Source organism: Pipistrellus hanaki (assembly GCF_964339955.1).
Source record: "Pipistrellus hanaki genome assembly, chromosome: 7".
NCBI classification, from domain to species: domain Eukaryota; kingdom Metazoa; phylum Chordata; class Mammalia; order Chiroptera; family Vespertilionidae; genus Pipistrellus; species Pipistrellus hanaki.
In genome coordinates this window covers 70,596,180-70,618,716 of record NC_140509.1, presented here as the reverse complement: position 1 = coordinate 70,618,716, position 22,537 = coordinate 70,596,180, and the positions used below count along the sequence as shown (strand labels likewise).

Below are 22,537 nucleotides of genomic sequence, written 5' to 3'. Positions count from 1 at the left end.
TTTCTGACTTGTTTTAACATTTTCAAAGCAAAATGCTTTTGAGATTCTTGCTAATTAGTATGTAATCAGGAGAGGCCTCTGAGTTTGTCAAAATTTGCAGAATGACATTCACTCTGGCAAATGAGTGACAAAACAGAAACAAGAAACAGGTTAAAAAATTTTTTAATTACCCCCAGATTGGGAATTTTAAAATATTCTTTCCATTTAATTTCTCAAATCCACATTTCAAACCTAGATTAAGAGCAGAAGTTCCTAACCTTTAGTTTAGATAATAAAGGCTTCTGAGAATTTGACAAAAGCAGACAATTATATATCTATAGGAAAAATGCACATAACCATTGCTTTGCATATATTGGGGGAAAGCTTAGCTCCTTGAAATCTGCGGTTAGGAAGTCTACAGCCAGAATCTTAAGAAAGGATTTATGCCTCTCACACCAGCCAGTTTAGCTGCCTCCACACAGCAGAGCATAAAGGGTTCCTGGCAACGCGGGCAGGTCCCCTTATATCCAAAGCCGAACCTTCCCAGCAGGCTTCCCAATATGACAGGAGAGAATTCTACGATGGACAGCCCCCCCAGAGCACAGCTCAGTTTGGTGGTGATCTTAAACTGCCCCATGGTGGGTTAACTTGGACATAGTCTTGTTCGTGACAATTACCATTTTGTTTAGGGCATTCCTGTGCCAGGAGCTCCGCTAGGCAATTTCTACATTTTTATTTCATCTAAGCGCCAGAATACCCCCATACTGGGTTGTTTATAATCTTCACCGTATCAATGTGTAAGTGCTATTGTTAAAGACACATGGCTCAGTTACTCAGAGTAGGGGATTCAAATGTCTATCTGTAGGATTCTGAGGCCAGTGTGTCTGAAGCAAATGTTTTCTATAACTTGAAGCTGCTATGAATCTAATCTGACATTGTAAATATACATAAGTCACTATTTTTAACCCTGAGGCCAAGGGTCAGGGTCTGCCAGCTGGTCATGTTCTCTTCTGGGGCCAACTCTGCAGCATGGCCTAATCCCAGCAAATACCTGGACAGTGTCGACTTCTGAAAAAACCATCAGGAGTATGTTCCTCCCTCTGAGTGCCTCAGCAGTGACACTCACATGTCCTCATCACTCACTCAAGTGGGTAAGCCTGTGAGGAAACTGGGTCAAACACCAATGATGAACAATGTATGCTCTGCAGTACATGGAGAAAGAACTTGTTTAAATTATGTGGCTTTATGGCATTTTTAACCTTTATGATGGGATATTTTATCAAAATGATACAATGATTCCCAGCTTTAGCAATTACCAAGTCATGGCCAATGTTGTTTCATTTAAATTACAACTCACTCCTTCTTATCTCCATCTCATTCTTATTCCTATAATAGCCTGACATATAATTTTATCCATCAATAAGGACATACTTAATGAAGTTCACACTAGGCAGAAATTATGGCTAGTTTGTTTCATTGCCAGTCTTGATGGTAATGATTGCATGGACTGCGGTTGATGCCATGGGTAATGCTACAGAGTGACATAAAGAAAAAACTACTCAAGATAGTGAAATACCCAAAATCTACCAGCTCTACACATTTTTAAAAACCTTATTTTTTATCCTGCTGTGACTGTGGAAAGTGCATGTTTTTGTTTCTTGTGTTCTACACAGGATTGCTGTAAGAGTTACATAAAATAATACTTGTCAAAACTTCGTGCAGCTAAAAGGAATTACTGCTTATCACCCACAAGTCATGCTGCGTTTGACTTGATATACAATTAGTACCTGGATGTCTCCCCTCAGTGAACCTTGAGGATCTACTTTTTTTTTCTTTTTTAAAATATATTTTATTGATTTTTTTACAGAGAGGAAGAGAGGGATAGAGCCAGAAACATCGATGAGAGACATCGATCAGCTGCCTCCTGCATACCCCCCACTGGGGATGTGCCCGCAACCAAGTACATGCCCTTGACTGGAATCGAACCCGGGACCTTTGAGTCCACAGGCTCTATCCACTGAGCGAAACCGGTCTCGGCCGGATCTACTTTCTTATTCTATCCTTTGGGGTTGTGAAAGCTCAGTTTATAGAGATTATAACATCCTGGAAATGGTCGGTAAAAAATACAAATATTTAAAAAAACAGTAGTCTTGTTGCTGTAGTCACAGGTGACATAACCAGCATTGTCCCCCACAGGTGCGGCAACCTCTCTGGGACCCCATGCCCTGCCCGAGCTGAGCTGAGCCAGCCTGAGCCCCACTGACCTCAGCATCCCCTGTCCCACTGGAGCTGTCGCCTCCTGTCGCTGGGCCTGTCTTCAGCAGTATGGAAAGATACTGTTCTAAATCCCTGGCAAGATCACCCTCTGCTTTAAATACGAGTGTTATATATATAAGCTTCCTGATGGAAAATATTTACAGAACCACATTTGATTCCAGAATATTTCTAAGGCTTGGCTCGCTGAGATAGGCTTCTTCAGAGAAGAGGAGCTGTTTCTGTAATCATTCTAGAGAAAGTGAGAAAGACCTTCCACAGGTGAGAGAGAACGCAGTGGGAACAGATCCCAGAGAAGGCAGCCATGCACACTGTGTTTACCACGCTCCCTTTAGGTGACTGGGGAAATTCTACGTAACATTTTAAATGGAATGCTCTCCTGTTGGTCATTTGCTGTGTCATGCTTTTAATGTTTAAAAGAAAATCAGCACTTAATCTGGTGGGTCTCGCACAAGCTTCACCACGAACTGTCCCGATTGGAGGTGGTCACAGCCATCCATAGAGCCCGTCAGCCTGAAGGCCCAGTGGACAGCAAAGCAAAACATGAAGCAGAAGCAGGATTCGGATGACACAGCTAAAGTATTTCCTGAACCAAAACAAACACACACACACACACACACACAAAACAAGCAAAATAATCCCTTGGAGATTTAGTCAAAGCTGGGGTGGATTATAGAAACGGGCAGGAGGAGTCTGGCACTATGAACGTTAGGGTTACAAACTTTTCACACTGCCTTGGGCACTTGAAATCAGTGATGATGGCAGCATCTAATTATCAAAGATCTAGATAACAGACTTTAAAAATGCTACATCCCACAAACTGATAGGACTTCTGACAGAAGATCTCTCTTGATTTTATTTTTTTTATTTATTTTTTTAAAATATATTTTATTGATTTTCTTACAGAGAGGAAGGGAGAGAGATAGAGAGCTAGAAACGTCGATGAGAGAGAAACATCGACCAGCTGCCTCTTGCACACCCCCTACCGGGGATGTGCCCGCAACCAATGTACATGCCCTTGACCGGAATCGAACCTGGGACCTTTCAGTCCGCAAACTGACGCTCTACCACTGAGCCAAACCGGTTTCGGCTTGATTTTATTTTTTAAACCTTTATATAAAAAAAGAAATGACAAGGCTAGAGAATAAACCAACTTTATTTTATAACAGTATTACAGAAAGCAAAATATCATTTAATACAACTTGAAGCTGCTATAAATCTAATCTGGCATCATAACTATACATCAGGTCAAAAGCAAAAGGAAAATGTTCCATACAGTTAATAAGTCCCTCTCAGGTCTCTGGTGTCAGCTTCAAACGGTCTAGCTTTCTGATGCCCATCCAACCACCACCGTAGCCCTGCCTGCTCCCCTTCTCCATGCCCTCAAACTTGTGTGAATCCCACTATTTGAGACAGACAGACCTGCTCAATAACAAAAGGTCAGTTCCACATGTACACAAGGAGGTTTAATACAAAGCAAATGTTCTACACAAATGTCCAAATAATGGGAAGTACTGAGATTTGGACACGTTAAGAAAGAAAGCACTAAGGTTGTAAGCTGCCTGAATACTTCAGCAGGAGGGGAGACACTGCTGTCTCTTGCTCCTCCCTCCTGTTTCTGGAATGCTGCCGAAGAGCGTGTCTGAGAGGCGTTGGCACTGCGGTGCGGCGGGGTCTCCGCCCACAGCACGTGGTCAGTGGGCTTCTGCGTAATTCTCCAGTCTGGAGTCTCTGACTTTCTACTAACAGTAAAAAGTCACAGGACTGGAAAGTCAAAAGGGATCCACATAAAAGATATTCCCAATGAATTTCTAAAACATTAGAAAGGTTTTGAGATGTAAGAAATGCTTTTAATATTTTCCGTACTAATTTTTTCTCATACAGTATATTTACTGCAATTCGAGAACTGTGAATATTTCTGGAATTGGTGGGAGTTCAGTGGGAATGGGAAGGAGGAAAGCCACTGCCTAGGTTAGTCACAGCGTTTTCTTTCCGCACAACAGCACCTGTTCCAGTGAACAGCACCTCACCAGCCAGGCTGGCTTTGTTCACTATCATTGGATCACCTGGGTCACAAAAAGCAGGTAGTTGTACACAAAGTAAACAGGACACAAAACTCCCTAGTTAAAATAAAAAAGAAAGAAAGAACCAAGATTATTTAGGAGTGGTTATAAAACAAAATAATGTATTAAAATGCGAGGGAACAGTGTAGACCAGAGCTGTTAAGGTAGGGTTTGGTGTTGGCATTTTAATTCTTCAGGCTTCTGGTCATTGTTACCAGTCGTAGTAAATTCACTGGAGTAGTGGTGTGGCATTAAGACTTGAAATGGTCAAAATTCTTCAGGTTCACAAAGTTGAATGTTGTTTAATGAATGGATTTCTAGGAGGAAAAGAGACAAGGCTTAATATTCCAAAGACAGAGGCTTTTTTTTTTGGGGGGGGGGGGGGGAGGTAACATTCATCAAATTCCAAATCAAGGAATCCACAGTGACTACCTGACTGGTTCTACAGTAAGTAATATGTTTGCCAGGAGCCAAACATGAGACCCTATTCCACCCTTGAAGGCCTTAAAGTATCTTGAGAACTGACAAGCATATTAGAAATAACTGGTAAGTAAGAATAAACCAAAAGTGAGTAAATTGTAAAACAGGGACAATTCATACAGTAAATATATATATATAAAAGAGAAACCAATATAGGTTTTAAAAGTAGACCCAAGTACAGACGAAAAACAAAAGTCAATTTGGAATTCACTGAAAGGAACAGAAAGGGTACTTAACTTCAGTGTGTACAGATGTACGGAAGGTGGGCAAGAATGAATGTGAGGAACAGGACAGTGAAGAAATGGACATGACTGAAGCTAGTAATGGCATGGAGAGTAACTGAAGTTAAGGTAAAAAACATTAGGTACATTTTCTAATATCAGACGGAGAAATATGAACCTGATCTAACAGACAAAGAATAAATTCAGAAAGAGCATTCAATGAAAAGATCAACTGTCAATCTACTGCAATGATGTGGAGTGGAGGTGAGAAGCAGGACGATAGGGCAGAGCCAGGCTGGCCAGTTCACAGGGGGCATGAGAGGAGGAGGCTGGGCGTGACTCTCCTCTGGCTCTGAGGAAGGTCTGTCCTGGCCTGAGATTTACATTTTGACAACACTGTGGCTTCAGAGTGATGAACAGCCTCAAGGTGGAGGGGAGTGAAGACGGGAACACCAGTCTGGAGGCCACTCAGCAGCCCAGGCTGCCCGAGGAACATGACACAGGTCAGGGATGGCTGCTGGAACCAAGGACCCGGACTTGAGTAGCTACTACAGAAATCAGGTGGAAGAGACTAGGAAGGCAGTGCCAGAGAGTACTTTCAGGTTTGGGGTCTCAAAAACAGAGGGAGAATAAGAGGCTTACAGCCTGGGTGAAGTCTTAGAGCTAGAGATACAGATTTGTCCACACAAAGGAATAAGTGAAAACAACAGATGGAATTAGTCTCGTGTAAGTATAACAGAAAAATGAGAGACATGAGAGCCCACAATGAAAGGTAAGTAGGTCGAGGAGAGGACTAAAATAGGAATAGAGAGGGAGACAGACAAAAAATAAGGATGGTGCATTGTCCCTGAAAGAGAAAGAGTTTTAAGAAGACAACTTTTCATTTTGTATTTCAGGTTGATTGCAAGTTTTGGCAAAACATAAGTGATTACAGAGGATGGGAGAGAGGTAATTAAGGACCTTTCCAAGACACACAGTTCCCAAATTAAGTCCTGTTTTAATGAAAAATCTCCCCTCTGTTTAGATGTATCACAGGTATTATAGTCTCTGATTATTCAGGACAGATTGATTAATCAAATTCATTTTTTTCCACCCCGCTGTCTGCTTTGGGCCATTTCGTTACTCATTAGTGCTTGTGCTTGATTCTAGGGAAATCAATGTAGAAAACACAAAGTTGTCTTTTTTAGGTTAGTAATTATGAAAGAAAAAAAAAAGTGGGCGGTGGTGAGGAGGGAATGGATAAAACTACCCTTCGGATTGGATTTGGAAGTTATCTGTGACCTTCAGTCACACTATCTAGCTATCTATTCTTTTTCTTTATGGGCTGTTAGCCATCTCTGTTTTCTTGGCTTAGTAAACATGCATCGTTGTAGAACTCAGCTGCCACTGTGCCTAGCTTAGGCTATGGAAAATGAACCGCTGAGGTTCCAGTGCCTGGAAACCTACAGAGAGAACAAGGTTGAGGATTCTGTTCTCCATTTCCTTTAGGCTCCATGTAACTTTATTTCACTGACTTTGTTTTTACCAAAAATTAAAATTTCAATTTGTAAAATGAAGTGAAGATTAAAAAGTCATTAGACAAATAAACAGGAATCAAGGAGTATGTAGGAATTGAATGAATAAGATCTTGATTTCAAAGAGTTTCAATATTTACTGAAATATATGTGAGAAAAGGCAGAGTCACCCATGTAAACTCAAGTATCACTTACTTTCATTTATTCATAATCAAACCACTAGGAAGTAAAATAAATAAAAATTTTCTGAGAAATAATATAAATGATCATCCAAATAGCTTTCAGAATCAAAAAAAATTATATAGTTATTATAACTTAATGTTAAACACATTTTTCTTATTCTTTTAAAAAGCAGTAAATTGAGTATAACTCTTGAGTTAATTAGATATTCAATGTTTCAGAACCCCCAGTTCCTTATTGTCCTAGATGAATAAGAAGCAACTTATTATATGATTTTTTTTTAAATTTACATGTTCACCCATATTTCTGACTGCTTTTTGCACTTGAACACACATAGAAATGTATTTCCAGGCAAACATGTAACATTTGAGCTGTGAAGGAGTAAACATAATGATGGAATAGCATTAGCCATTTTAACTTCCATTTTTTTTGGCATGTAGCCATGAGAAATAAAAAGTTAATATTTGGCCATTCTTATCATACTACATTTGGTCTAAATGATTTTTCACATAGCCCAGTCAATGTGAAAACTAGCATATGGTTCTTCATGTATAAGCTGTCAAGTTTTAATGATTCTTTTCTTTTTTTTTTTAAGCTTAAACTCCTCTCATATTCATAAAAGTCTTGATATCATTATACAAATTGACAGGAATTAATTACTGGCTTTAATTCAACCTGCTTTCACTTTTGACAACATCATAACATTCATATCTGGGGTTTGAATAAGACCATAGCTGTTAAGTATTTGGGTTATACTTTATGTATCAGAATTTTGGTCAAGCAAAACAAAACAAAACAAACAAACAAACAAAACACACAAAAACCTCAAGCCACTGTTTTCATGGTTCAGTTTCCCATCCTTAGACTATACAATGTCAGTGAACATTTCTAACTACTATACTCACATTCCATAGCCTGTGTCTCCCTCTGTTGGCCAATGTGAGAATTGGTTTCATAAATTTGTAATTAGGTAGCTATTTCTTTCATCTAATCACAGGTCTAACTCTATGTCCAAACTCTTCATGGATACATGCCTGTTACCTACTTTGCACTAAGTCCTCATGGAGGGTGCAGAGTGTTTTTATCTTTCTCGGTGTGCTGTGATGAGCAGTGGGAAATCAGTCAAGTAAGCACAGAAGTTCTAACCTCATCTGAAAAACACAATCTCCGCTTCCAGACACAAGGAGTTCACATTGTGCATCTCAATCTTAAGCACACTCTACTCCAGAAATTGATTCAGTGAGTTGCAAATGCGCCCTTTAAAAAAACCATTTGATCCAAATCACTGGAAGCACTGGCTTTTAATAGTAAAGACTCATTGATTTCTTCAGGCCCAATTTCAATGGGTTTTCTTTCAAGCTGACCACTGTTTTTCTATTAGAATCTTTATGCCTGACACATTCAAGTCACCCTACTTAAGGAATTACTCCCACGCAGCACCTTTAGAAAACCCTATCAATTTCGCCTCATTTTGAAACATGACTTGTTTTATACAACTTGGTTTGACTTGTTCACTTAGCTCTATATCATAGCTGCAATCTCTGAAACATTTTGTACAAAATAAATGTTTCTAAAATGAGTCCTGTGTCAAGAACATTGGTGGGCGTTATTATTTGAAAGTTTCCAATCATGAATTCTTGTGAAAGCAATGTGATGTGAATTCACAGACAGGGGGTCGGTTCTGGCTGTGCCAGTCACAGACTGTGTGATTTGGGTGAGAAACTCGAGCTCTCTAGGGCTCAATGGCCTCGTCCACATCATAGATGACAGTAAGAACTAATTCAGATAATAAATGGTACCGTTCTCAAATAAAGCTGGGCACAGAGTAGACACCCATTCAATCAATGTTAGAAGCTTTTTACAGATTTTCATACATTGTATTTCACTCCTAGTTATGCTTTCAAATAAAATACAATTCTGCTCTGAAAGATAAGAGATGTTCAGTTTCTCCATTAAGAATTGCCTGAATCAGTATAATGATTCCTCACAGGGTACTTCATCTGATCTAGCACCCTTTCAACCGATCTTACCTACTCCTGACGAATAAAATTTACTGAAGGACAGTGCACTTCCCAAACTCAAATCCCCGGTGCAGAGCGAAGTCTAAACTAAGGTACTAACATGGGATGGAAGACCCTATGCAATTTGCTTTTGACAAACTTTCTAGGTCTGCTGGGAACTCCACACCAAGCTACAGTGCAGACATCGCTCTTCCTGACACCCACCCCACTGTTCTCCACAGGCTCTTTCCTCTCTCCCAGGGAGGTCTTCGGATCTGCAAACCCAAACAGCCCCCTGTCAACCTGCATAGCTCTTTATCCAGGCTTCTCTGGAAAATACTATTTTTTTTTTACCCTATATGCCATTTATATACACATTCCTATACTTTTGACTTTCTTATATGAACTGTTATAGTCCCTTGAACATGTATGCCCACATTATACACTAATGAATCCATGATCTACAGCAATAGAGACTAATCTATTAGTGGAAGAAAACACTACTGCCTCTCTTTACCATTACTTGCACCTGCCTATTTAAGTGGAAAATTCTGGGTTCATTTTTCTGAATAACTGTCTCTGTGAAATCCAGGAGGACTCTAATACTTCTTTAAAAATAACTGGTTTTCCCAAATGTCTGAACCTCTGACAGATATTTCTAAGAGTAGTTATTATCTGGCCGGAAAGCTAAAGTAAGGTCTTCTGGTTCATTCTGCCACATTCAAATCTAGTGGGAACTTGCCATGAAAGCATTTTACAAAATCTCCAAGCTTTTTTTACATAACAAATGCACTACAGTTAAGGTTATGTTCTGTATGCTTTACTCCAGCTAAGCCTTTGCAAATCCTAAGTTCATAAGATGGTAGAGATAGAAGGCATTTCTCTGTAGCATCAAATAAAAGGTGCACTTGTAAATAGTAACAAAACCCTTATCTTTTAGAAAACCATCTGTGAAGCATTTATGAGCATAACTTGCTAAGTTTTCATTTAATATTTTCTTTATAGAAAGGTTAGTCAGAATCAAAAGAATTCATCTGTATCATCAATTCTCTGATTTATTAGTTTACCTTTTTTTTTTTTACATCTTCAACATCCAGTATGTTCTTTTATACCGAAAGCACATCTCCAGTTGAAACAGGCGCAATGCCCAATAGCCCAGTAATACTGGCTACCACACTGAATGGAACAGGTCCAGATTCCCACTGGCTCGAATGCTAACTGAACTATTTTGACGCATGAGTTAAATAAACATGAGGCTAACATGTCCTTGGAATGTAATCTTCACAAGGACTGGAAAAGCTTAACACACACACACACACACACACACACACACACACACACACACATATACACACTTATTAGTTGCCATAGCAAAATTCCCTCCTACTGCCACAAATTTACATGTTCAAAAAATAGTACCTGGGATGTCGAACACTAGAGGAGTTCTTGAGACTAATGAAGTTATATTTAGCTCTACACGTGGATGGTATTTCATGACTCTTGAGTGTAATTACCTACAGCAAATTACTTTAATCCCTAGGATTCTGTTTCCTCGTAAAAGAGGGTGGGGTGAGAAGATGCTTTATGCATAGCTTTAAATTATATATTCTTCATAACCACTACCTCTACACACCTCAGAGGCCAGGCGGCTCACAGACTGGTAGGGAGACCAAGTACCAACAATCTCAACATAAAAGATGCCGGCGACTTGGAGTGGTCCTCCCTGTCTAAGGGTGGCAGGCCCTATTAGCCACAATAGCCATGAGAGAAGCAGGCACAGTGTTAGAGCTTCCGCTTCTAAATGTCTTAAGCATTAACAATTAATTCAAACTCTAAAAAATATTGCTTTGTCCAAAAAAGAATACTCCAGCTATGGCCTGCATGCATCCACTTTGTAGATTTTGTCTTGCCCTTCTCTCCCTGTCTATTAACCCTAGATACTAATGAAAACATGGGGGAAACATGCAGCATTTGTATGGAATTAATAGCCTTTACAAACTTCTAAGAGAGAAAAGATAATAAACAACTGAATAGGCAAACAGACAAAGGACACAAACTGGCAACTCAGAGAGATGCTATGTGGGTGTGTGTATGTGTATGTGTATTTCAACCTCACTAGCAATAAAAAAAAAATACAATTAAAAATGCTCTTTCCCCACAATTTAAAAAGAAAAAGGAAATAATTTCTCCTCACCAGATTGGCAAAGATTTTTAAACTGTATAATCTTGAGGGTTGACAAGAGCACAGGGAACAGGGACACTCAAACTGCTAGTGGGAGTCTAGCTGTAGAATCTTTAAGGGAGATATTTAGCAACATGTCAAAAACCCTCGGTGACACACCTACTCTAATTTTAGAAACTACTTGCCCTGGAGAAACAATGAATTTAATGTACAAAAATGTAAGCACAGGTATGATCTTTATAGGTGGATCTATAATTGTGAAAACTGAGGAATAATCTAAATAACTATTAGTAAAGGTTAAGTAAACCATCAAGCATCCATTCAACAGCTGTTGAAAAAGGATGAGGTAATGACAAAGAAATTTATCTACAATGTACTGTTACGGTAAATGTATGTGGGGTGGGAGGGGGGGGGAGGAGAAACAAGGTAAATATAGAGTTCGACAGACAGTTCCAGCCAACATAAATTGAGGTGTGAGTGCGTGTGTGTGAGTGTGAGTATGTGTTCACACATATGCACTTGTGAAAAGGAATTAGCTCTCTCTAGGAGCAAAGGAATTATGGATCACTTATACTTTCAACTGCCTTTTCCTTTTTAAAAATTATAACCTCCTCTGTTTTACTATGAGGGGAAAATAACAATAACATCAAAATACCGTAAAAATAGGTTCATTTACAAAAACAACAGTTGTCTAAGAGCAAACCCTGGGAAATTAGTGGCTTCCAGGTGCCAATGCCTGCACGAGGCAGCATCATAAGCATCTCCTTGGTTCAAATACATTGAACCAAATACATTGCAAATACATTGTAGTTCAAATACATTGCAAATAACTCATTGATAGCACCTGCCAGATTTATAAATTCTTGAAAGCAGTCTCCGTGTAAAACCCCTTTCCCACAGCATCCAGAGTAAAAACTGGCTATGCCTAACACTCACTATATCCAAAATGGCTTCTTATTTCTATTTATAAGAGATCTTCATTTAGGTTTGATTAATCTTTATTTAAAGCTAAGTTGTAATGTAATGCTAATTTTAGGAATGAGACTCTACAACTAGGCAGAATACAATAAAAATGCAACACGTTTGATATGCCTGCAAACCTCCTGGCTTCTGGATTGAAACTAGTCACCTGGAAGCCCACAGGCTTGTGTTTCTTTTCAGGGACAGGTCAGGGACAGGGTTAGTAGCTCATGATTAGCTAGAGCTCAGTTCAGCCAACATGGTTTTCTCCTGTCCGGTCAGTTAGATAGCTAATGCTAATTGCCTACTTGGCTTGTGAGTTCATTTTGAAAACACGGATATCACCCTAACATTGAAATGTTGGTTTGAACACAGTGCTGAAATTGGTGTTCATAGCTGCACAATAAGCACAGAAAGCAAAACCACTAATTTAGTTACGTATTTATTGTGGTTTGGGGATTGGGCTCAGGGTTTATCTAACAGGTTCCAAGGAATGATGGATTTGCCAGGCTTTTAGCAATCACAGCACTAGCTCTGGTGGCTCTGTGAAACCTAACGCAATGCTCTCCATCGTCTCAGATGAAGACAGGCAGAGCGGACCAAAAGGCCAAAGGCCCAATTACTGTTTTCAGATTCTTGAAAGCAGTCTCCATGTAAAATCCCTTTTCCTCAACCCGTTAAAGGGCTTCATCCCTACTTCTTGACTGAAGTGCTCTGAAAAAGCCCCCAGGTTGTACCAACAATTTCAAAGGACACACTACTCACTTCATTTCTTTGTCATATTTAATACTTGATTACTCTCTCCTTCTTAAAGTTTCCTCTTCTTGCAATTTTCATGACATGCTTTCTCCCTATTTTCTTTCTACCTCTGGCTCCTCCTCTATTTCCTCGGCTCCCCAGGTCACAACACTCTGACCTGGCCTTGGGTGACCTCAAACCAAAGGCTTCCTCAGGAGATGACACATTCGGATGACCCCCAAATCTCCATCTCCTGATCCAAAGCCTGCTGTGCTCTCTCAACTCTTGGCTACCTCCTGGACCTCTCCACATAGACACTTCTCAAAGTCAACATCTCTGGGATAGAAAATCTTCATTTTTATTTGACTCTTAAGACCAAAAAAGGATTCATGGCTGACTTTATGTGTTACAAGAAGTTCTTACAACCTGCCTTGGAAACATATTTTTCTGTAAATTCCATTATCACCCCCAGTTTACAGATGGCAGAACTGAGGTAGAGATGCAAAATAACCTATCCAGGTCACACAACTATGAAGTAGATTTTAACCCTGCAAATCTGCTATGCTATACTTTATGCTACACCATCTGGTAAATTTCCATTTACCCATATTGTATGTGTGTGATATGGGGCCTTACAGACTCCTTTCCAAGCTTCCTCTGTAATTCCTGGGACAGTTGGTTCCTCCTACATAAGTACACAGAACAAAAGATATACTTTTGCTTTAAGATAGAGCAGAGGAATGGCAATATTGCACATGCTATGAAACACGTATTCCACAAATGCAATGATAGGAACCACCATCAACTCTTTTTCCCAAGCTATACACCTGGGCATTATCCGCGAGTTTTCTTCTGCTCACCTACCTACTCAGTTTATTAACTTCCAAACCTTCATTCAGTCACCCCATCACAAACCAATACCTAATTACTCTCTCTCAGATACATGAGGAATACCCACAGCTTTTCAGGATAAAGATTAGCCTCTCTGGCTTGGCTCGTAACCTCTGCCTCCCTGCTCCCTTCACTCTCTTGCAAGTGGTCTGCAATCCAGCTACACCTGACCTTGTGAGATTCCTAGAGTGTCAAGTTCACGGCACCATAACCCATCTGGAATGCCCCCTTCCATACCTTTCTTCACTGAGCTGACTCCTACTTATCTGGAAGCTTAAGTGAGAGGCCGCATTATGATTATTTGAGACCTTGCCTTTCTATTCGCACTCCTCAGTTGAGAACATATCAGAAACTTGAAACTATTCAGCTACCACTGATTTACTGTCTGTGAGTATGACCATGTTTGATTTGAAAACTCCATGGAAAAACAGGAAAAGGTATCTGGTGGGCACTCCACTGACATTTATATAATGAGAAAATACATGAATAAAATGAGTAGATGGCTGAGTCTTCAGCTGTTCACTGCTTCCAGATGAAAAGGAGGCATCTTCACCCCACATCAACGATTGCTCCAGAAGTCAGAGGCTCATTGAAGTGTGGGTTCAGAGAGCTCATGGTGCCAACTGAAGTGAGTCACAAGCTCCCCTCCTGGGCCAATTCTTTCCAAGGCCACACACCCACTCCACCAAGCCTGCACTCTCCTTCCTCCTAACCAGGACTGCTTGAATACCGTTCGAGTGGGAACAGGTCAGTGACATTGTGTCCATTTGAGGCTCATAAATATGAATTTATGACAAACTGACAGGATGGACTAGTCCATAAGAGGACACAAAGAAAAGGTTACAAAAGTTTAATAAGTACTGCTCTGAAGTCTGTGTTTTCTTCACGGTGTCTGAATTGAACCCCTTTCAGCCTCACAGCTGGCCAACCCCCCGCTGAGATGGCAGAAGTGGAGGTTCGGTCTACTCGGGTTGTCCTTTGCCCATCTGTCTGTCTGTTCCACCCCCACCTTGCAGTGCTTGATCAAAAGCTCAGAACTACTCCAAAGGGAGAGAGAGGTCAGGTCAGGAGGAGAGTTTTTCATATCTGACAAGGGGAGCCGGGGCAGAGACACAGTTATTTACTCTCTTCTGGCGTTCAGATACGGTCTGGGTCCTGCTCTTTGCTCAACCCACCTGCTGCCTCTGTGCAATCCTGGCAGTGCAAACACACTCTTCTCTTGATTTTTACCAGCAAAAAGAATTTTTCAAGAACAAGCTGCAGCCAGAGGGGGTAGAGATGCTAAAATGATTTTTAAGCACTGAGGTAATTCCTATTCTTCCTTTAGATATCAACTCAAACTTTGTTTCTCAAGTTACAATAGGTTAAATTTATAATAGTTCAACTCTGTCTGTCTCATCTACAAGTTTGACTATTTCAATCCTCAATGCCTAGCCCGACCCTAGCACATTTTGATACTCAAATATTTTTTGAATGGATGAATGAATTTTTCCAAATCAATCTAGTTTGCTCATCTTATTGTGAATTTACACTGAATGGTCAGATTATGATGATCTCTGAACACATAATAATCTGGCCACTCAGTGTGTGTGTGTATGTGTATGAATTCGTGCATGGTTGGGATCCGGCCATTCTGGCTAGGGGGAGGGGACATGGGCAGTTGGCCTGTCTGCCTGCTGGTGGAACTCCCGGTTGAGGGGACAAGTTGCATATTAGCCTTTTGTTATATAGGATATACAATGAGTGGCCAGACTATTATGTATTCAGAGATAGTGACGCTGAACATTTTTGTTTATGTTCACTTAGTTTCTATGTGGTTTACTTGCTTAATCTAATCCTCTGCCCATTTTTCTACTGGTTTACATTTTTTGATGGCACATGCAAGTTCTTAATAGGAGATCTAAGATGGCTGCCAACAGGAAGGCAGGCTGCAAGATAGTATGTGAGTGAGAGAACAAAAGGAGAGTGTGTGAACATATGGGGAGTGTCTATTTGCAGCCCTCAATACCTGCCAGTTATTAACACCAAATGCCCCATGGTAGAAAGTTTGTAATTCTACCCAGGCAACCTGAGCAGATGGACTTATAAGATCGAGCCTCTGCCTCCCTGCTCCCTCCACTCTCCTGCAAGTGGTCTGCAATCCAGCTACACCTGACCTTGTGAGATTCCTAGAGTGTCAAGTTCACGGCACCATAACCCATCTGGAATGCCCCAGTCTGGAAAATCAAACGGGACTACAGTGGAAAGACACCGACATAGAAGCCCCTTTCACCTCCCTCAGCAGGTTCGGAACCACAGAACAGTCATGGGAAAGGCCCCCGATAGCACAGGCTCTCTTACCTTGACTTACTCTTCCCCTTCGTCCAACTCAGTTTCCTTGTGCACCACCACTCTCGTGACAGACATGTCGGGGTGCTGCTCTCTGGCTTCCCTGATGGCCTGGGCCAGCGCCTGCCAGGGTCAGGAGAGAGCACAGTCAGTGGAGGAAAAGGCTCCTTTCTCAGGGCAGCCAAACACATGCCTACTGAGCACCTGGGATTCCGCCTCTGCTCTTTGAGGAAACAGGAAGACTTGAAATGGGCACATTATTCCTTTTAGAGGCTGCTTCTCATTTCCAAGATGCTTCTGTGTAAGGACCACATTTGTCCAGGCTACTTTCAAATAATAATATACGTGGAAGAAGCAGGCTGGCTCTGAATCTCAGCCGTGCCTCACAGCAAGACCCAGGAAAACAGATCTGCTCTGACCTCAGCATTCTCACCTATCACCCGAAATGCTCAGGCTGCAGAGAGCATGTTAGGTCTGTAGTAAGGATAGAAGAGATGGTGTATAGCATACAGCACAGAGCTTACCCTGCACACTCAAGTGACACTTGCGATTGCCCAACTGCCTGAAACCCCAAGGTGTAGAACCAGGTCTCACTAGCCTCTGTCCTCGGGCTCTCAGTAATTGTTTGTGTAAAATGTTTGTTGAACTGGAAAATGTTGCAGTAAAAATATCTATAAACTTCTAAGGCACAGAACAATGAAAACCCATCGATAGTGACACTCAATCAATTCAGCTTAAGACCAGAGTGGACAGATCCCTAATTTACAGCTGAAAACAGTGAAGGGGCAAAGGTTAACCGGCCTTTCTGAAGGCCATCCTGCGGGGGCTGCAGGGCAGGAGTGGGCCTCAGGGTGCCCTCCCACTGGTCCTCCTCTCTGGGCCTGCTGTGAACAGCAACAAGGCTTCCTGCAATCTATCAGAAAGTGCTGTGGCAAAGCGGAAAGATCCTATTTGTTGGAAGGGAAAGGTTTTTAAAGAAAGTAAAAGAAAACACCATAGAAGAACATTCAAAATCTAGGGCAGATCTCTGAAACAAAGAAATTCTACCAGGCTAGAGAGCACCCTACCTATAAGGAAAATACACATCTAGGAAAAGCAGCATACTGTTTCCTATTGCTGTCAACTGCCTAAGGGGACAACTGCATTTCTTGTTTGGGATATAGTTTCTGTCAGCGGAAGGTTCCTGAGCAAAACCAGGAGCCTCATTCCACACAAAAGAGGTAAGCTACAAAAGAAATGGTTTTTACACCAAAACAAACAAACATCTCTATTCTCATCATTTTGATATCTGACCTGTTTTAAAATGGGTTGAAGCACATCATATGAATGTGAGGCGTGTACTCACAGCAAGTTAATGCTGCAGCCATGTCATGATTGCTTTCACTGTAAGAGTTACGAACACGTGGTACTTGGGTACTTGCATTTCAGTCTGTGTTTCTTCTACCTGCCTTTCAGAAGCAGTGTTGCCTAGCTTTGTGTTTTCAGTTAAAGCAGGACCAAGGACAAAAGAATGCACATAAAATAAAATCTGAGAGTAATCCCTAAGAGACAATAGTGGATTTTGAAAGCTGGAAAGGTCTCTGTTCACAGAAGACAGAGGGTGAAAGAAACAAAGGCTGGGAGAAGGCCCCATTTCCACTATCCACCGCAGAAAGTGGGCTCCTGCTAGCACGCTGTAGGGATTAACGAATGCTTGCTGAGTGAGAGTCCAGAGCAAAAGAGCGAGAATACCGTTGCTCCGACTTAAGGTCAAAAGAACTCAAGATCAGACAGAGGCAGAAAAATCCTCTAAGTGGGAAACTGTGGGCTTGGTTTCCATGCAGGTAATTCCCTCTCCATTGGTAAATAGGCTTATGTGCTGGTCATTCACTAGGAATCTATGCTCTTAGGTCAAAATTCAGAGTCAGGGGAACCTTTCAACTTCTAATAATTCAAGGAAATAAAAAAATACATATGTAATATGTAAGTAAACCCTGTTTACAGAGACTTAACAAAAACAGTAATTTCCTTAGAGGGCATAGCAGAAAATTATTTCTATTTTGGTCATATACAGTGAGACTTTCTTACATGAGAAATTTTGTTCTCTAAAATTCTCTTTCCTGAATTCAACATTGCATTCAAAGCTGGGCAACAAACATTTGTTCCTCCTCTCCAGCTGGTTGGTCAACTGAACATTTCTTTTTATTTTCTTCAAGTTGTTGTACAAGAAAACAGCGTGGCCCAGCCAGTGTGCCTCAGCGCTAGTGTCAATCTATGAACCAGGTCACGGTTTGATTCCCTGTCAGGACTCATACCCGGGATCCTGGCTCAATTCTGGCTCAATTCCTAGTGCAGGAGGCAGCCAATTGGTGTTTTCATCATTTATGTCTCTCTCTCTCTCTCCCTCTCTGAAATCAACAAAACATTTTTTTAAAAGAAAAAGAATAACAGCTTGGTCTTCTTTAAAATCAATCAGAAAATAATTAAACAAAAACTTACCACTTGAAACTGTTATCTAAAATTAAAAGTACTCTCAAAGCCTCCAGCAGTTCTATTTACCACATGCTTTTAAGTCATGCATCCTGCTCAGCGTTAGAAAGGAAGCACAATTCTTTCAATTTTCTTTTTCTGAATACATGTAAATTTTCACTTTGTAAAAGACCTTAGATTACTTTCCACCATCCCTCAATAATATTAATAATTAGTAGTAAACAACCCAATTTTCCTAATGCTATAAAAGTTTCTTTTAAGTTCCTAAAACTTAGTAGCTTAGTTTTTGGAAGTCAGTATCATTAAGCTGCCATTTATTTTTTAATTGATGTCTTGCCTTAAACCAGGCCCAGATGAAAACCTAACTGCCAGGAATCCCCACAATTATTTTGACCCCAAAGTACACAGGAAGGCGGTGGGAAATAAAGAGCAATTCCTGTTTTAAGCTGATTCAGAGGTAGGAAGGCTGAAAGGACAGGTATGTCCAGACCTTTATCCCACACTTAGGATTCAGCCAGGGGGCACGGGGAGGAGGGGTAGGATATACTTTATATGACACGATGACAGGCACAAAACTTAGAAAATAAACACAGTCAACTTCAGAACCAGAACCTCATGACTTTACCTGGTCATGGTCAATATCTGTATCTCCTGTGATCACGATGCGTTTCTCAATTCTTGTTTCAGATATTCCACCTTTTATCGTCTAAAGGTCATAAAGAAAAGAAGGGGGAAAACAGTAATCACTAAAGCTGTGTACACACAGTTAGGAAAAACAGATGGGGCACACCTAGACTTTCTGACCATTGTAAGGCAATGCACATTAAACAGGGAAGGCTGATATTCTGGAAACTTTCCTTATTTTTAAGCTCAATGGAGAATCCTGTGGTTAAAGTTATAGCATCCGTACGTTCCTCAACTGAAAGCAACCTAAAAACCTAATGTATCAAGATGCAGGTGACACTGAGAGGGACCAGCTGCCATTTAATCCACATGGTTCCACTGGGACACTGTTAGAACTTCCTGAGTCTCTTAATTCCCAATTGGTCAATTGTTTAAAGGAGAAGAAATAATTATTTGGTTTATGGAAAGTTACAAGGAATTCTAACTATTTCAGAATCTTTAGGCTTGGAAATTGCTTGATGTTATCGTTTCATCTGCTTAATTCTCATCATTCAGAAAGGATCCTGATTACAATGTACCGTCCTTTCCCTGGGATTCCCCTGGACTGCTTTACCTTAGTGATGTGTGTGGTGGTGGTTGTTGACACAGAGTCAGATGTGATGGTTTGTGCAGTCAGTAAGGTGCCCGAGTCACCAGCAGCCCCGCCATCAATCTTTGTATAGTTGGGGGAAAAATACAAAACAATGCTTAAGTTCCATTATGTTGTCATAGAAAACGCCCTTCCCATCAAATATGCATCTTTTAAAATCTTTGTAGTTGGCAGAAGATGCTGTCAGCCTTTTCATGTTTATAGTGGTAATTTACTGACTAGCATTGGCTGACATTTAAACAGAGTAAAATCAAAGACTAACTGTACAGGAAGAAGCAAACCCCAGAAACACAGAGAGAGAAAAAAGGAAGAGTGGAAATAGGAGTTGGGTCTGAAAGCCATGGGGGTCATGAGAGAAGCTGACTGAAAGCCATTTATTTAAATTGAAAAAGAAACCAGAGAACGAGGCAGAGATGTTGCCACAGTGACCAGAAGTGCTGGTTTCTTATTTAAGCACAGGTGGGTAAAAATAGATAAAACGTTTTATCAGATTACTAAGCAACAGACCCTAATTTGAATAGACTAAACTAACATCATTTGGTTATTATGACTATCTTTAAATTTTTAAACAATTTTCCTGTAACAGTTTATGTGTTGTGAGTGTATATGTGTGTGTGTGTGTGTGTGTGTATATATATATATATATATATATATATATATATATGAAGATATATTTGAATAAATATGCATGCATGTGTACTCTATATATATCTATATGTATTTATCTATAGATAGATAGATAAGTAGGTAGATAGTATATAAATCCTGTGCAGATAACTAAATAGGTTTTAATTTGTTTTCTTTGATACTTTTCTGGTAGAAAGTTCTAGAGTTTACTGGTTAAATACAGCAAATTAATAGTTTTAGTTTACACTGAGATCATAAGCTAAATGTTAGTTTAAGATGACCATATAGTGCACGTTCAAGATTCAAGACAGCGTATCTGAAATAATGTCGAGGAATGCTTCACCTATATATTTCAAGAGGGTAATAATCTACCATTTTTCACCAGGGCACAATCCTACTATGAACACTAAATTTCTCAGTGAAGAAAATAGTTGTCCAAATTTCTAAACAGTCCCGTTTGAAATGATAAATACTTTCCCTTCTTTTGTTACCCTTAGAGTTAGATATCTTAATGATTATCTCAAATATTTACAGAATCAATGTCTGAATACTTAAAATCAAACATACATTTGTGTAGAACAGTTATCACATTTAGTTAAGAATAATGACATATGTCTTCAGAAAATAATCCCACGTGAAGGAGAAGCACAAATGTTTGTGCACATGTATGTATACTTGCAAGCAACAGTTGACTGGATCTGTCTTCATGGAGAGGGATGCCTAAATCCTAATAATGCAAAAATTACATCATATCTCATAAACTCTATAAGATGATCTGCTTCCCAAGTATACATAAACAATCCTAGATGCTTTTAAGCCACAAATGGCTTATAATATTAGTAATATGAACAAGATTGGTACTGCCTGTCTTCAATAATCATGTGTATGCTTCCTCCCTGAAATTACTGGGTCACCAATTTGATTACAGTTCTCTGTCTCAATCTAAGAAGCAACATAGTAAGTTATGTTGTTGAAGTACAATTATGAAATGGAGATATAAAAAGGTACATCAAAGTTAGAAACATGTAAACTAGGAGAAGACAGATGGAGAGGGAAACAGACTAAGTGAAAAAGCTCAGTCCAAAGGTAGAGCTTTTGTACCTGTGGAGACTCATATGTGATGGTCTTGGTTTCCGTTTGAACAATAGGGACTTCCTTGGTGGAGATTTCTGTCCTTTGTGAGGCATCAGAAATTGTTACCATCTCTGTCTTTACCACAGGTGGCTGAAGTGGAAAGGAGGATGAAAATAAATTCTAGAGGAAATGTAGTAAAGCACTTAATGGAGCCTTCAAAAATAATTGTAAGAAATATGTATATCCAAACACACACTCATTCACAAAAGAAAAGAGTAAAAGTAAATAATCTAAGACAAAAGATACAAAAGAAAAAACACTTTTCTTCAAATATCACATACATATATACACATGTATATATATATGATAAGAATAAATTAACATAATGGCTTCATAAATTATGGTATGCTTCAAATTATGATATGCTTCAGATTATGATGGTCCCCAAACTACTTACGTATCAAGCTTGGTATACAGTGATATATAAACTTTAGCTTTGAGTAAGTAATGATAAACTTGAAAACAGAGAATGAACTATGTGAAGTGACCTGCCTCAATTTTTACTGTGGTTTAAATAGCCACACGATTTGTATGAAGGCTTGTTGTCTTTACCTGGCACACCATCTAGGTAGGCTAAGATTTGCACTTTTCTTCAAAAAGCCTTTTCTGCTATATTGACAAGGAGATTCCATTTTCAGAAAGATTACCTTCAAGTCTTATTGTTTTCAATTATACTTGTCTAAAACTTGCAATGTTTCTTCTCTATTAGCTAAGTTAAACTATTATACTATATCTAGGATTAGTCCACAAATATGATATTAATGCTTTGAACAATTAAACATTAAAAACATTAGAGGAGAGGTTCACAGTCCGTTAACATGGTCTGCTGAGCATGTATGTTTAATACAACGTCAGACAAACTACGGTACTACCAGCAAAATACTACCAAGTGTAATGTAAAGTAAGTGTGGAAAATAATAGAGCACTCCAGGACTAGCAAATATGTTCTTTGAAGAGAATCAGTTAGTTTAAAAGTGATATAATAAAAATACTTTTAATTATTTCAAGACAAAGTCACTTCAAGATTTTCCAGCTCATAAAGAGAGAAAATGTGGACAATCCCTGCAGTGTGAATAGCTCAACTTAGAATGAAGACATATTCTCCTGGAAGTTTGCCTTCCCTCAACAAAACTTTAACTTCCAATTCAGAGACACTGCACCTAGAGACCAAGACTTTATCCAAGAAGAGTGAAGTAAGTTCTCTATCTTGAAGAGAAAAAAGAA

The 22,537-nt window shown here is 39.8% G+C and overlaps 1 protein-coding gene across 12 annotated transcripts in view; it reads right to left on the bottom strand.

Annotated features, from left to right (window-relative positions):
- Positions 1 to 4,416: 4,416 nt before the first annotated feature.
- The window catches only part of EPB41L2 (erythrocyte membrane protein band 4.1 like 2), a 160,781-nt gene continuing 142,660 nt past the window's right edge, over positions 4,417 to 22,537 (bottom strand). For all 12 annotated transcript variants that reach the window (XM_084889580.1, XM_084889569.1, XM_084889577.1 and 9 more), the window contains 5 exons: positions 21,281 to 21,403; positions 19,517 to 19,615; positions 18,905 to 18,985; positions 15,823 to 15,933; positions 4,417 to 4,633 (listed from right to left, as the gene is read on the bottom strand). In XM_084889580.1, coding sequence (XP_084745706.1) covers positions 15,829 to 15,933; positions 18,905 to 18,985; positions 19,517 to 19,615; positions 21,281 to 21,403 — 408 coding nt within the window. In that variant the 3' untranslated portion in view covers positions 4,417 to 4,633; positions 15,823 to 15,828. The remainder of the gene's footprint in view (positions 4,634 to 15,822; positions 15,934 to 18,904; positions 18,986 to 19,516; positions 19,616 to 21,280; positions 21,404 to 22,537) is intronic.